This window comes from Scophthalmus maximus, chromosome 13 (assembly GCF_022379125.1).
Source record: "Scophthalmus maximus strain ysfricsl-2021 chromosome 13, ASM2237912v1, whole genome shotgun sequence".
NCBI classification, from domain to species: Eukaryota; Metazoa; Chordata; class Actinopteri; order Pleuronectiformes; family Scophthalmidae; genus Scophthalmus; species Scophthalmus maximus.
The window spans coordinates 18,992,130-19,007,504 of record NC_061527.1 but is presented as its reverse complement, the minus strand read 5'-3'; the positions used below and the strand labels follow the sequence as shown (position 1 = coordinate 19,007,504).

Genomic DNA, 15,375 nt, shown 5'->3' with positions numbered 1-15,375 from the left:
CAGTGATGACACAATTCAAAATGATGCTTGGAGTCCAGTTACTAGACTAAGATTTGATTAGCAACAATGAATAAAACATGTTTTGAATAGAGACATTTTCTTGTTTCATTCAGTTTCTTGGCCTGAATAAGAGTCTAACATGCTCACAATGACAATGCTAACTGATAGTAACATGCAGCTGTTTGTGTATGTTGTATAATGTTTGCAATGGTCATAATCAAAGTTTAGTACATGCAGCTGAGGCCGACACGCATGTCATTAGGTTAGCAGATACTTGGTCATAGACAAGGGTTTATAGTTTAGTTAAAAAAATTGAGTTTGACCTGATGATAATGGCTCAATTCCCCCTATGGGGGACATATTGGCATATTTCATGGATATCTTTCCACAAGTCCTTGAGACATTTTTTGTCAAAACCATAAATGTGAATCTCATGGTGGTGCTAGGGGAAAAGTCAGGGGCTCGTCAAAGTCAAAAGGATCCATCCTCTGAAATAACCCAATTTTAGAGCTCTAAATGCCACTATTTAAATTAATAAATACAATCACTGCTCGAGTCAGAATACTGCAAAAATCGTTGAAGTGCATCACAGGAAGAAAAGCCCTGACAACACATCTCATTTACACTGAGGTATCAGCGCACACACTCCGTATAACCTTGCGATGCACACATACAGTATGCATACATACACACGCAGATTGACACATTAACGCACGATTTGCGGCCGTTGAAACCAAAACTGTCCAACTAATTCCCAGCTAAGAGCAAAAACACCAAAGATAAACACTAGAAGGACTCTGCAAAACCACACACACAACACACACACACACCACACACACAACACACACACACACACACACACACACACACACACACACACACACACACACACACACACACACACACACACACACACACACACACACACACACACACACACACACACACACACACACACACACACACACACACACACACACACACACACACACAGCAAGAGAATTTCATCATCCTATTGTGCTATGAGAAATCTAGCGGGTCATACTCGGGCTCTGAGAAACTGATTGTTTTCTCTGTCTCTCTCTGGATGATTTTATCCTGTTGTGATGAAAAGAAGCCAAGTTGGGTCAGTGTGCATGTGAGAATGCGAGGCCCGTAGTACACCGATACTGTTGTTTTCTCTGCTGATCTACATGAGCGAGAATGTGCTGTGGAAAATTCTGCTCTCCGACAGAGTGAGTGGGCACTGACGGAGCAGACAGGTATTACTGCTAAGTGTTTAGTGTTATTGGGTTTAGCTTGGTCTGAAATGAGCAGCGCGTGATGGATTGAGACCTCGGCTGGTGGTGCTAGTGGGTAGGATGGGAACTGTGTGGGGGTGCGCTGCGGGCTCAGGGGACTTTGTGGAGTCTGGTCCTCTGCCAGCGGGGTATAATGGTTCAGTGTGTGAGGGGGTTTGACAGTGCCCCCTCTCTCCCCACTTTTCTCTTTTTCTCTCTCTCAGCAAAGACATTAAGTCAACAGACTGTCAGTCGGCACGCGGGAGTGGCGTTCATGCTACACCTTCTTCATCCGTTCTCACTTTTACTGTCTCTCCGGCCTCTTTGTTATTTCTACTTCTGCAGCTCGACCACTTGTTGTCGGGCATTTGTCCCAAGTCATCCAGAGTTAGAAGGACTGCCGCCGCTTAGCACAAATGTGTGAAAGGAAACCGCCGTGTGTATGTAGTTGTTTGGCAGAGTGTGTGTGTGTGTGTGTGACCTCCAGCATATTACAACCTGCTTGTTAAGAGAGACAAGACCTTCTTTACCTCATAGATTATAGGAGCCAAGGGACCACAACGCCCCTCCCCTTTAACATCCCCTTTCTGCCAGATGCTAACCTGCATATTAGCCCGATCTGTGCGTGTGCTTGTGTAAGTGTTGTATGTCCATTACTTGTGTGAGTCAGAGGGCAGCATAAAGGTGAACGTGCACGAGGGCATTGTATACTTGCACATGTAATGACTTTATTTTTGCGTGCCTACACATTTTTATCCCTTGCAGCGGCCCCCTTTTGCTTCATTAACAGACAACAAAAGTTTTTGAAAGCAGCATGTGTGCGCGGGAGCATGTGTGTGTGTATGTGTGTGTGTTTGTGTGTGTGCGCGTTTCAAGAGCCAACATGTGGTTCAGATTTCCTCTGTGGCCACATGGGCAAACAGATACCATGGATCTCAGTAGGAGGCGCTATGGCTCTGCACTGAAACACTACAACACTCACAAGCGCTTCTCTCGAAGAATAACACGTTTCACTCATGATAGTTTTGTTTGATGTGAATACTCATGTTTATTCATTTCTAGTTTCAATATTTTGTGTGAATTTATGTGTTTGTTTTTTTTTAAATGTACTTTTCTGCATCTTACCCATGCTCATCTTGATAGGCAGCTTCTCCTTACTGGCCGCTTCCACCAGCTGCCGTCGGACCTCCATCACCCCCTCTTTATGCTTACTGGTCAGCATGGCCTCCCATAGCGACTGTGCTGCAGGTGACCTAATGGGTAGAAGAATCAAAAAGGACCGTGTGAGGAGCAATACAGTATACAGTAACATAGCAGCAGAAGCTGTGTTATTTCCAGCAGTGCCAAGCAAAAACACAACTGTTGCTGTTCTCGCCGTTTTGCTCAGAGCATGCGGGCCTCTGAATGTAAACACATGGACGTGATTGAGTGCTCATCTCAGCGATTGGAGAGCCTGCTGGTCAGGGAGTGGTGACTCCCCGATGGGACCCCTAACAGGAAAAAGCTGAAATTAGCGGAGGGAACATTAGGAATGTTGTCAATCCACCTAAAACGTCTGTGTGCCAACATTCCTCCGGACTGCCCAGAGCTGTCCTTACATCAGTGACACAGCAAGACAGTCCGGAGACCAGGCCTCCTCCTGATACCATCGCAGTCCCTCGTCTCATTAGCCGCTAGGTTATGAAACACTGTGATCCACATCTCTAAAGGGAGACTGAAGACATGGCATTTGTGCAAGACTATTACCATCTGCCATGAGCAGTGAAACAGCGCTTTGTCTTTTCATGAAAGAATCAAAGTGTGTCACTGAGGACCTTCACCACCATTAACTTCACAGAGAGTGACACTCTTTTCTTATGAAAGGTCTCCTGTATCTGAAATCAAGCTATATCATGTTTTACTTCTCCATCTCTTTTTACTTTAAAATGTCTCGCCCTGTTAAAGCCGCTGACACTTTGTTGGTTGGATGAAAGGGCACCAGCCGTCCACATCCCTGTCTCTGCCTTTGACAGCTGCACTGGCCAGCGGACATGATCTTCGCTGTTCTCTCAGGAGCGACCAGAAACTCAAAAGAGAAGGGGACAAAGAGAGAAAGGGGCTAAGGACAGAGAGAGGGAAGTTAGGAGGGAGCTCGTTGACAAATCCACTTTGTTTTTCTTTCTTTTTTGACTTTTTTCTCTCTCTCCCTCTCTCTCTCTCGCCTTTTCTGCTTTCTAACTGCTGCCATGTGTTTAATATCAGATGTAATCTGTTCCAGACCTTGGACTGGGGCTAGATGGGGAGGAGAGGGGCTCACACTGGGACGCCCGCCATCTTCACACTAGAACCAGACACAAAGACCGGCAAACAAGACTCACATCAGGACAAGTCTAATGTACAAGTCTTTTTTTTTTGGAAGAAACATGAAAATATATATGGTATTTGTGAAAATCTTTTTGTCTCCTTAAACTTTGATTAAGATACGAGAAAGACGTACTGCACTGCAGCGATTGCTCAAGGGCTACGACATGGTGTTGCTTTTGGGAAATACTCCACTCAATCCTTCAGTGCAACACCTCCCATGTACTTGAAGTGTTTCTACCATTACGCAAATCATAAAAGTCCTACATAATCGTCATGGTTGAAATACCAATAGTGTGCCTTGACCACCCCATATGTGAGCAGCCATGTGTGTGTGAGTGTGTGTTTGTGATTGAGGATGTGTGGACGCGTGCATCTGTACATACGTTTGCACACAACCCTCGTGCATCCATGTGTGTGTTCTTGAAAGGCGGGGCCCTCAGCAGAGTGTGGATGAAATATGGTTCTCATTTGGCTCTTTGCCCACACTCTAGCCTCCCTGACGGCCCCGTTCCCCTGACGCTGTCCCCTTGGCCATTTGGTCAGACGAAGGTGGGGGGTTCGAGCTGGGCTGAGGGGTGAGGGGTGAGGTTTATACTGGCAGGGTGTGAGACAGGGTCCATAACCAGCCAGGAACCTTGCTGAGTAACTACCCTACTACGAGAGGGGGTGGGGGTGTGTGTGTGTGTTTGTTGGGGGGCAGTGCTAGGATTGTGGGGTGCGTGTGCTTGGCCATCTGCAAGTGTTCAGTGCAGTGTGGCGCTCTCTGCTGAAAAGGCTACAGACTGAAGGGGGCACTCTCGCTCTTGACTTGTGTCCACTGTAGCCGGCGCCCTCTCTGACATGCTTGGACAGACCGAGTGGGCGCGTCCGGGGAGTTTGTGGACAAACTGAATTCCACGAGACATGTAATGAGTGTTGTGCCCTGGGAAGGCAGGTAAAGCGTTGAATGCTGTAGCTTGAAGAGAGATGTACGTACTATGTGAAAGAATGTACACATGTGTGCCTGTTTAAGTGATGAAATACCTCTGGCCCTGTCCAAGTCATTAATGACGGTGGGGGTGAGGAGGGGGCAGTTTTCCTGGAAGTGAGTGAGGCAGCAGAAAAGAATGGCCCTAACCGTTCTGACTCAGGATTTCTTAAATTGACTCCTTATCCTGTGGCCCCCCTCATCACACACTCATACACATCTTAGTATTTATTTCTTTACCCTGACCCCTACTGCAAAATTCAGCATTCATGACATGACTCAGAACCCAGTCATACTACATAGATTTGATTGATGAAGACCACAAGATGAGCGAGAAAACGTCTTTAAAGGCTCTGTTCATTCAACTTACTTTTTACTTACCTCTGTAGCGCTCAGCTTTTGTTCTATTTAACCGATTTTTGAGGCGTGTGCCTTGGAGATTTCGGATGCGAGTGTAATTTTGTTTGTGGCGCTCAAAGCATTGGGGGAAAAAAATAACATTGAAAAGCTGAGCACTAGCATCTCCTTCCGAAGAGTGTCCCAGTTTCTCTGTATAATCCACTTAACATGCTGTCGACAGCTTTCATGGGGAAGATTTCTACTGAAGAAAGTAAAACTTTGAGGTCCTGAGTATTATACGGAGGTAACCGGGATGCTGTGTCTGAGCAGGCATGTCGCCGCATGTGGAGACGTATGAAAAGTTATTTTTGAGAGCTTTGAGCACCTCAAGTGAAATTGAAATCAGATTCCACTGTAATGAGTGTTGGCAGAAATATCTTAAAATGTTGGCAGCTGAGATTAAAACTATCTACATGGCTAAGTCATTTCCACTCGGGATGGCAGGGACATGTCCACTTCACTTTTTAAAGTCGTATCATTGTACCCCTACATTTTATAGTTCCATGTTGACATTAGTATCAACATTTTTAACATTGTCATATTATGGTCCAGTCTCTATTATATGGAATTGATAATAAACGTCGGTCTTAGTCAACTTTTTTTATTACGATGCGTTCAGAGAAATAACCTTAGCCAGGAACTTGATGTTTTGGTTTATTTTTACCCTGGGTTTTGCTGATGGGGATTCTGAGGACTGTGTGCAGCCTGAAAACAGGACAACATTACTTACTTGTAGGTGCTGGAAAAAAAACATCCAACCTCCTTGCAAATCAATCGGAGATAAATCAGTAATAACAGCCTTATCAATCATAAAGAAGTCAGGTCTCTACGGAAACTAAATACAGTGTGAATTAAGTGGTTAGTGTATTAACATTTTTGATGGTTCATGTGACATTTCCTCTTTCATTGGTTTGTTCAATTAGGTAGTTATGCTACCCTTATCATTGATTCTGAAACCAAACCTACCCATGGTAGCTGAACCAGGTTGCCATTATTTTACTAGTTCCACATTTCCAAAAAAATCACAGCTAAGAAGCTCCCTACCACAGATCAGAGCTAATGATCTGACACCACTTCTTGTTGTTTGTCAGCATCTATACAGCATGACACATCCACAAACTACAGCATCCCCCAGCGTATGTTAATGTCACCTTAAGGCGATTAAAAGAAACTTCACACTCAGCACACTGCAGGACCAGCCCATGATTTATTTTCCCAGTGCAGATTATTCAGATGATCGTACTTTCCGACAGACCTACACGTAACAGACGGAGCCCAACTAGAATTGTGCAAGGTCAGCCCCACTGGTTAATTTATGGAGTGTGTTTAATGGGGCAAAAAACACTTGTCGGTTTCCTGTAAACATCCCAATGTAGAAACAGGACATGCCATGAGAGGGAAAGAGAGGAGTGGACCAAAACCAGACCTGGCCTTGAGTGTCTGTACTGTACGTCCTGGCAAGGGGGACAAATGACCCGATGGATTTATGGGGGGAAAAAAGAGGCAGAGGAGTTCTGCAGGAAGTGAGGAGAGGAGGAGAGATACACAAAAAAAAAAAATCTAACTAATCAACACGGATGGAACAGGAGCTCAGCACCATTCAGCAGCACCCTTTGCGATTACAATTAATGTTTTTGAATTAAACTAAATTAACAGTGTGTTATATAAAATACCTGCATCTTTTATATATTCAAATTATGTAGATTTACAGTGAAAGTTTGGAAAAACTAAAATTTACATAGAAAAATACACATAAAATTTGATGTTGGTTGCAAACATAAAAAATACAAATGTGCAATAATAAGAGTTGATCAAAAGAATATGGACAGCAGGAGTCTCTTCCTCCCCGCATGTGTCTTGGCTCCTCTGCCATTTCAAATGAAAGCCAGCAGCAGTGGCTCTTTGAAGGATTTGGGCTGGCAGGTGTATAAGGTGCCGTTGTCTTTGGGGATGTTTTATCATCTCACTGGGTGAATCCCCACACATTCGCTTGCAAGTCTATATTGTGTAGCGCAAAATCAAATAACAGAGCACAGGACAGGAGTCCCGATGGGAACAGGGGCGTACGTTGCAAGTCATCTGCATGATGAACTGTGGGTTTTTGACAGAAGATTCGTTCTACTTTGGAGGAGAAAACAGAATCCATCAGCGGCGGAAGAAACAACAACTCCCTTTTGCAAACAACTGAGGCTAACATTGACCTCTGGGTTAGGCTAGTGAAATCAGTGTGACAAATTCTTAGATGAAAAACAGACAGACATGGCTCAGAGGGGGAACGGTGAACGGCTTCCACAATAAACAGTGGCTATTTAAGATTAATCTTCGAGCATGACTGATCCTTGCGGGGGATTCTGGAAGAGTTTTATTCTACTATACAAAATAAACACTGATTACTTTTCCACAGAAGAAAAAAGGAATCATCAGCTGCAGGTTCAACTATATGGTGAGAGTGGAACATGGAGTTACTGTACAAGTTTCATCAAGATGTAAAGCCGAGAGCACCGTGCCAAAATCAATAACCTGTGAACCACGGTTAAACAGAGCTTGGTCCCCTGTTCAATCCTGAATACATACTTCAGTGTGGAAGACCATACTATCTGTAAGTACTGTAGTGTTGATGTTAAACTTTTAAATCACTTGAAAGACTATATCTTCATTCAACTGTTGATGCTACTGTTCAATGTCTTAAGTATAGAATGGCAAAACAATATCTACACTACAAGGAACCGCCACAGACAGAATGTGGCCTGTCCTCATACCCACGTCTCCATTGTTGGTGGGGTAAAAACAGGGTAAGCAGTTTTCAGCTGTCTGTCATTAGCGCTCTCCTTTCCACACTCTGCTATCTCCGCTTTTTATTCTGCTAGTTTTTCCCATACGGCCTGAACTCAAATAAGTGTGCACGGCTTTTTTATGCGCGCTCATATTTCCCAGCTGGGACAGAAATAGGTGTTTTTCCCTCCCTGGTGCACATGCAGGATCTGCCGGGAGGTTCTGAGGGGATGGCAGCCCTGCAGTGTTTTCTCATGGCAGGGTGCGGTCACCTACTCCGCCTGGCTCATGCTCAGCAGCTCCTGAGGCCGACCCAGAGCACCTTGGCCACCCGTACTCGGTTCTGCCCACATGCACACACTCCCCCACCACAGGATGAAGGTCCAAGGAGAGCCAGACGATGGGGGTGCAGGGTTCGGTCTGAGACTGAGGGAAACTTGGTGCCCTCTGCCAATGGGGGGATCATACGTCCTACTCAGGATCAAAAGGGGCTGTGCAGCCAAGCACAGCAAATTACACAGACTGGGGATGGAAGGGACCTGACCACAAACACACAAACACAGGCGCACAAAACAACACTTCCACTGCCACTTTCACTCAGCATCCTTCCATGTACTGTATTTATACTGTACATGCAGCTACTATTACATGGCTGTAAAAAAGAATGCATGGTAGAGAGAAACCAAAAACATGCGTAGGTGCGTAGGTGTGTGTGTGTATGTGGGTGTGTGTGTGTGTGTGTGTGTGTGTGCGTGTGTGCACACCCACACAAAGTACACCCTCTGTCTGGCATGATTACTAAAACCAAAGAGTCAAAGTCAGGTTGTAGGATCAGGAAAATTCACACCAGGTTATGAAAGACAATACGACAGTAATTGCAAAGTAAGTGTGGGGTCCTGCCCGGAGAGCTAGAATCAACAGCCACCCACAGAATGTTTAAGACATGGTAATCTATAAAAATATCCTGGAATTACCGAGGGAAATATCATACAAAAGGTCCAAATTAGGTACCGTACCTAATATTTAAAAGGCTTCAGCAGGTCTATACAACAAAACCTATCAAAACACACTGTGGGTTTTAGGCTAAAAATAGCCCGACAAATCATAGGTGCATAAACATCCAGCAGAAGGAGAGTTATTATGTAGACAATCAAACCACACGGAGCCAGGGGTCTAGTGTTTTGCACAGTTCACATCATGCAAAGAAAACAGTCCCTCGGAGACACGTGTGCTTTTGTATATTTTGTGACATTAGGGGAGATTTTAAACGCTTTAGAGGAAGCACACCTCTGACAACATGCATTCGCAGAGCCGTGTCTTGAACATATTAGAGTGATTGACACACAAACTCTGTGCGCGGTGAGCCAAGCACTTGAAGGCATTTAAAGGAAGCAGGGAACACACTTGGCTTCTTTTCTTGCTGTGCCTCGGCAGCACTTCAATCTCACAAACATCTGCGATAAGGCTCAACTAGTCCATCTGCTCCGAGATAGAACAGGCAATAACGCTCCTGCTGATCCCGCTGGCCTCCGATTAGACATGTACTCCATACAATCACGGCGCCCACTGCATCACTTATTACACTTCATCTATCCGTCTGTGTCCCGGCACCTGCTAGAACTTGTGCACGGTATCTAGATCGGGAAATCTAAATGTTCTAAGACGGGGTGTTTGTTTGGCTGAGACTATTTGGGGAAAAGATCTGCATCAATGATTGCCAACATTGCTGCCGGGACCACAACCTCTTGGGGTGTTTGATCCACCATCATACACTTAACTCTTTCTTAAAGAAGGGCAGTGTGAGAAGATAAGCTTGTTCCTACACCGGCTTAATCCAACGTACAATGTAAAACATGTCCTCCATGTACAGACAGTACTCACATGTGCTTGTGTAACCAAGATATTCAGAACAACTATAGCAACTTAAGAAATGCATTTATAAGTGTATTATAGTTATTTGGTTGAAATGCCCCATACTTGAGCGTGGGTGCAACCAGCTGTGTACACATTATCCGCAACAACACGCACTGTTCAGCCTGGTTCCATTACGAATTATTTATCATATCTCAGAATGGCCCCTGCTGCATTCAGTGCATGCGTAATGCTTGTTCGTGAACCCAAAGAGGTCAGACATACTGCATGACAGCTACTGCCGCAAAACTCCTCTTCCCAGTCAAAGTCTTTTCCTCCTGCAGCCACATGAAGGGGCAAAAGCGGGAGTGGAACACATGATGTAGAACTAATCCCTGCCATGTACAACAGCCCCACCGCAGGCGGCCAACACGTGCATCTGCACAGCCAGGACTCGAGGCAGGCTTCGCTGAACCACTGGCACCTACTGCTGGTCATGTGCCACTCCGCCCACTCGATGGGGGGGGGGTTCTGGGTGGTGAGTGCGTCTTTTTGGGCAAGTTTGTTTGGTCAGATGGACGAAGTATGTGAAAATGCAAACTGTGGTCATGTCAGTGGTAGATATGAGTTTCATTTTGGACCTGGATGCAATCGTACTTGGATGTGATGACCTCTGTGACAACAGTACATGACTTAAATCAGCCGTCTACATTCAACACCGATACAAACCGCATAAAAAATGGGATTCCAAAGGATTTGGATTTAATCATCAATTCTGGAACAGGGGTCAGATTTGATGAAATGCTATCAAACCCCATTTCTAGGCAATGGACAGGAATCAATAAAATATTTGCTTTGCTACTCTGTAACCGAACTCAACTTTATGAGCAGCATTTTAACCATAATTTGGTACAGACAGACTACTCTTCAAACTCACATCCACACCTAGGCGCACTTTTGATTCTGCAGTTAACCAAACCTGCCTGCTGGAAATATGGGGAAAAAAACAGAGCACATAGAGGAAAAAAACACCAGCATAAGGAGGATATGGATAGAGGACACAGAAGGGCTCAAATCAGATGGTAAATTTGAACCTAGAGCTTTCTTGGTATTATTTATTATATATCTCAAATGATTTGGTTGTATTCAGAAAGGTACTACTGTACACATAGAACACTACACATAAAATCAGCCATCTTTTGTCGCAAGATATATTGTCCAAGAAATGATTGGGATGAGAGTGTCTTGGCATGTGAGCTTGCAGTCGAGGCCTATTGGTCGTTGCTTGTGCAAGTCCTACATGAGATATGTTGCTGCTGAGAGAAATGTTATCCAAAGATTAGGCCCAGACAAAACAAACAAGTTGAAGACACGGTGCCTTTAGCAATATACTAACAAATCCATATTTTCTGAAATTTTATCGACTAACCCTGATTAATCATACGACGAGAACGGATGAGGGGATAGAAGCAGCGGGACATGCTGGACTGTTGTTGACATTCATTCTTATGTCAACAAACACATTGGCCATATATTGAGGTCAATAAAAATTATTGAGTCCATGTTTGTGTATTGTACGTTAAGTCGATAAGGTAATCATTGTGACGGGGCTATATGCATCGCCAAAACACTGTTCCTGGAACTCTTAGCTGGGACATATGGATGAAAGTCCTGTACGCGCGTAAACATATAGCAGCTGTGGTGTATGTATAATAACTGCAATAATCGTGGCTCCTGCTATTCAAATGTTCCGCGAGATGAGATGCACTCACTGGTTCTGCGCAAGGCAGCCGGGGGCCAGGGTGTGCTGGGAGTGAGGGGTGCGCTGTACACTGGTGAGCTCCAGCATGTCCACCTGTACGTCCGTCACGTGACCCGGTAAGGGTTGGAGCACGGTCAGAATCTTCTCGGCCAGGTTGTCGCCATGGTGACCGACGGCTCCTGAAAATCGAGACCATGGGAGATCAAGTGAAGTGATGGTTAAAATATCGACACCAATGTTTGCACACACACACACACACTGTTCTTGCCATTTGGGCAGTTTTATCTGTGATCGCCATGAACAAGGCCCAGACAGAGTGCGGATGGTGATGTGTTCACTGTGGTTCCGCAGCGTGGTCCGGAGACCAGGGAGATCTCACCTGTGAGATCCATCGTCCGGTCCACGAAGATGATCGAGGCTTTGTTCGGGGCGGTCTTCCGGCGGTTCTTCGCCTGGGGGTGACTGGCCAGCTCCCCTGCGATGATGCGGCTCATGGGGCCCACGGCGAAGCTCTCTTCCCTGGTGCCCGTGGCCTCGAACATGGCGTTCAACGCCGAGGTCAAGGCCTTGACCTCCATCCGCAGCCCGGCGGGGAGAGAGTGCACGTCCACGTCCGCCAGGCCGGCGAACCTCTTCTTCTCCGGCCGCCTCGCGTTCAGCGCCTCCAGGTCGGCGGAGAGCAGCGGGAACAGGTGTGCGAAGGGGGGCGTGAGCAGCAGCTGCGGCGACACGGGGGCGAAGACCAGGGGCGCGTGCAGGACCTCGGCCGTGTAGTTCATGTTGCCCATCCACTCGCAGAGCTTCTCCTCGAACTGCTCGAACACGGGGCTCCCCTCCATCTCCGCCGCCACGCTGTTGGCCAGCAGGTGCACGGAGTGCGCCGCGGTGGTGACGACGACGCAGTACCGGAAGCGGCTGAGGGACACGACGTCTTTGATGACGTCCACCGTTCGCCCCTTGAGCAGCGTGCTCACGACGAACACGGCCTTGGGCTCGTCCGCGCCGCCGGCTTCGAACGACGAGAACCGCTTGACGTTGCGGGCCCCGGCCTCCAGCAGGGCGGCGGCGCCTCCGCACCAGTGGAGCGACTCTGCGCACCTGTCGTCCATGAACACGGCGGCTTTCTTCACCTTCGCCAGCACCTTGTCCCACGCGCGGAGCGGGAAGCGCGCGAAGTCCTCCGCCGTCAGCATCGTGTCGGTTGTCGGGTGTCGGTTGTCGGGTGTCGGTGTTCGCTGAGCGCTGCGGAGCCGAGCGCGCGTCGGAAACGTCACGCACAACCGCGGCAGGCTCCAGCAAAACAAACACACGGGTCTCTTGAAGGTGACGTGGCAAGCCCGCGTCGCAGCTTGAGGACGTCACCGAAGCGTTGGCGCGTTGCTATGGAAATGGGCGGCGCCCAGAGAACAAGTGGCAGAAGAAGTTTTAAGGGTGTACGGATGTATCGGTGGATTCTTTTGGTATTAAATATTCGTTATCAAGTTTGTAGACCTCGCTGTCAATGTTTCTGAAAAGAACAGAAGGAATTCCTTTGTAGACTCTCACTTCTTAGAAACATAAATAATATACAAATATACAGCTGTACTGTAGCGCCACAGACTGCATCCTGCAATGTGATCATACGATTGAATCAACACCTCTATGAAATAATTTCATACAAACTGAACAATATAACTTTCATGAAGGTAGGTTTCATCACAGCTCTGCTGTACAAGACGGTATTGGTTTTAGTGAGCTAGGCACAGTTAACGATGGGTGGTCCAGAGAATGAAGCACACACTACAACAGTTACCTTTTCAAAACAATTGATTTAAATTTCATTTCAGTGATTTATGACCTGTACACCAAGGAGAGCAGGGAGAGGGAGGAAAGAAAACACATTCAAATTCCATCCAAGTATTATGTATCTTAGAAAAAAGAACCACTGTATCTTCCATGCTATAGTTCAACCTTTCACTTTTAGCCTGTCAACAAACAAGAGCCCAAACAAAGGCTGAGCAATCCCCCGCCCATATGCCGTTTCACCTTCCACAAATTCCAGGATCCAGCTCCGGATCCCCCTCCCAAATTTTAATCACCTGTTATCATGGTTAAGACCTATCTTGAGTCAAATTTTTCATGCAAATCTTCATAACTTTTTGAGTAATCCTGTTAAAAACAAAAAATCATCCCAAAACACACCAAACCAATCACATAACCTGCTTGGCGGAGGTAATAATGCTATTGGCTTACATTTGGGAACAGATACTATTTTCCCTCCAATAACCACAAGGAAATTATGATACAAGTCAGATTACAGAGACTTTTTTAGGGTTAATTCACCAAACTCGGTTCATACACTACCTCTCTTAGTGTGATGTAAAATGCATTACAAAGTTCAAGGCAAGATGAGTTTGACAGGCCATTAATAACAGCAAGCGTTGAATAAAGTCAAAATGAGCTGCGGGCCTGCTCATTTCCAGTTGGAGCGTTACCGTAATCAAGCATTCAGATATAATAGACTTTTCACAGTGCAATAATGGCAGCGATCATTATAGCCGCACTATACGTGTGTGACGGCGCCCTGTGCGCCGCCTGAAATGTGCAGTCAGTCATGTGGAACATTAAGAAGTATTTTGATGCTCGTTAATTCGGCTGCCAGGCGAGCACTGTTTATCTGTGAACTGGGAAACGTGGATGTAAGTAATCACACAAGTGGACTGAACTCTGTTGACTCGTTGCTTCAGAATAAATGTAGCATAACCTGCCCATCACAGTGAGTTACTGTAATGTGCACAAAGGCTTTTTTACAAAAGTCTTGTTTTATTTGTGTCAGTCAAGGGTTTTTTTGTGACTTAAATTAAACGCACAAGTTTCGGTGGAGTGATTTTGTTGTAGTTTGACTCAAGGCCCTGATGGCTGATGGATGAATGACCCACCACAAGAATCCCAACAAAAGCAGAAAAGTTTTTGATCCTATTATATTGTATTATGTTTAAGGAGTTCATTAAATTTTAGTCACGATCAGCACTTTCCAACAAAACAGGTTGTCTTCTGTCATGTAGAATAACTGGAACTGATTTGTTTTAATAAGAATGCAGAGTCATTCTTCTGTGAAATCCATGCACTTAGCCTTCAGCGATTGTTCTTGATAAGATTAGTCTGAGTGAAGCACTCAACTCAAAATAGCTACAGGAACTGTAGAAATGTATCTCGATCTCTCATATGTATTTTGTCCATTATCGTTTTTTAACAGCAACTGCCAAATGAAAAGTGTGTTTCATATGCAGGTGTATATTAATAAAACAGTGTTTATTTTGTTTTATGTGGTAATTTGAAGGCTGCCCAAGATGACCATATCAGTGCTGATGAAAACAATGATTTTTCTGTAACCATGCAGACATAATTATGAGAGAGTTAATGTTCCATCTTCTGACAAACAATTCTGAATCTTTCAGCCCTCTCGCTGTGTTCGTCCGCCTGTCGGGCATAATTGTGCATCATTTGTCAGATGTCTGCTTCTGTCAAAATGTATCTGTTTTATTTATTTTTCTTTTTTCGTTTCTCCGTGTTGCCTGTACTGATACAGCCTGTGCCTCTGGTTTTCTCGCAGCCCTGAGATCTCACCTGTGTGTCTGAACAACGATGCTGAAAGGTGGACACATGCAGTTGATAAGTGCAGTTCGTGCTCTGGCAAACCTTTTAAGGATGACTCAGGAGACAAGATGACACGCAATGCAACACATGAACATAGACAGAAAGAGCAGCATAAAGAAAAAAAAAATCTGATCACTGGTCTTTATTTAAAGCCTTAAAAAAGGAAAGAAGTGTCTTTTCTTTCTATTGTTAAAAAAAAGCCACTAACAGTTTAGCCTCCTCATGAAACAGTCTATTTTAGATATAGATCCTTCTTCAAACAACCCTCAGACAATTTGACACATTCGTTTGCACATTCCTTAATCCTCCGTCATTAGAAGAACTCTTCAGTGAGAGCGTTGCCTCCATTACAACATGTCCGCTCA

At 45.4% G+C, this 15,375-nt stretch overlaps 1 protein-coding gene across 1 annotated transcript in view; it reads right to left on the bottom strand.

The window, feature by feature from the left end:
- Positions 1-12,710, bottom strand: part of scfd2 (sec1 family domain containing 2) — a 78,785-nt gene extending 66,075 nt beyond the window's left edge. Inside the window, exons 1-3 of the mRNA XM_035646504.2 lie at positions 11,754-12,710; positions 11,385-11,553; positions 2,406-2,533 (exon numbers count right to left, since the gene is read on the bottom strand). Of these exons, the coding sequence (XP_035502397.1) occupies positions 2,406-2,533; positions 11,385-11,553; positions 11,754-12,567 (1,111 nt within the window). The 5' untranslated portion in view covers positions 12,568-12,710. The remainder of the gene's footprint in view (positions 1-2,405; positions 2,534-11,384; positions 11,554-11,753) is intronic.
- Between the last annotated feature and the right edge of the window lie 2,665 nt (positions 12,711-15,375).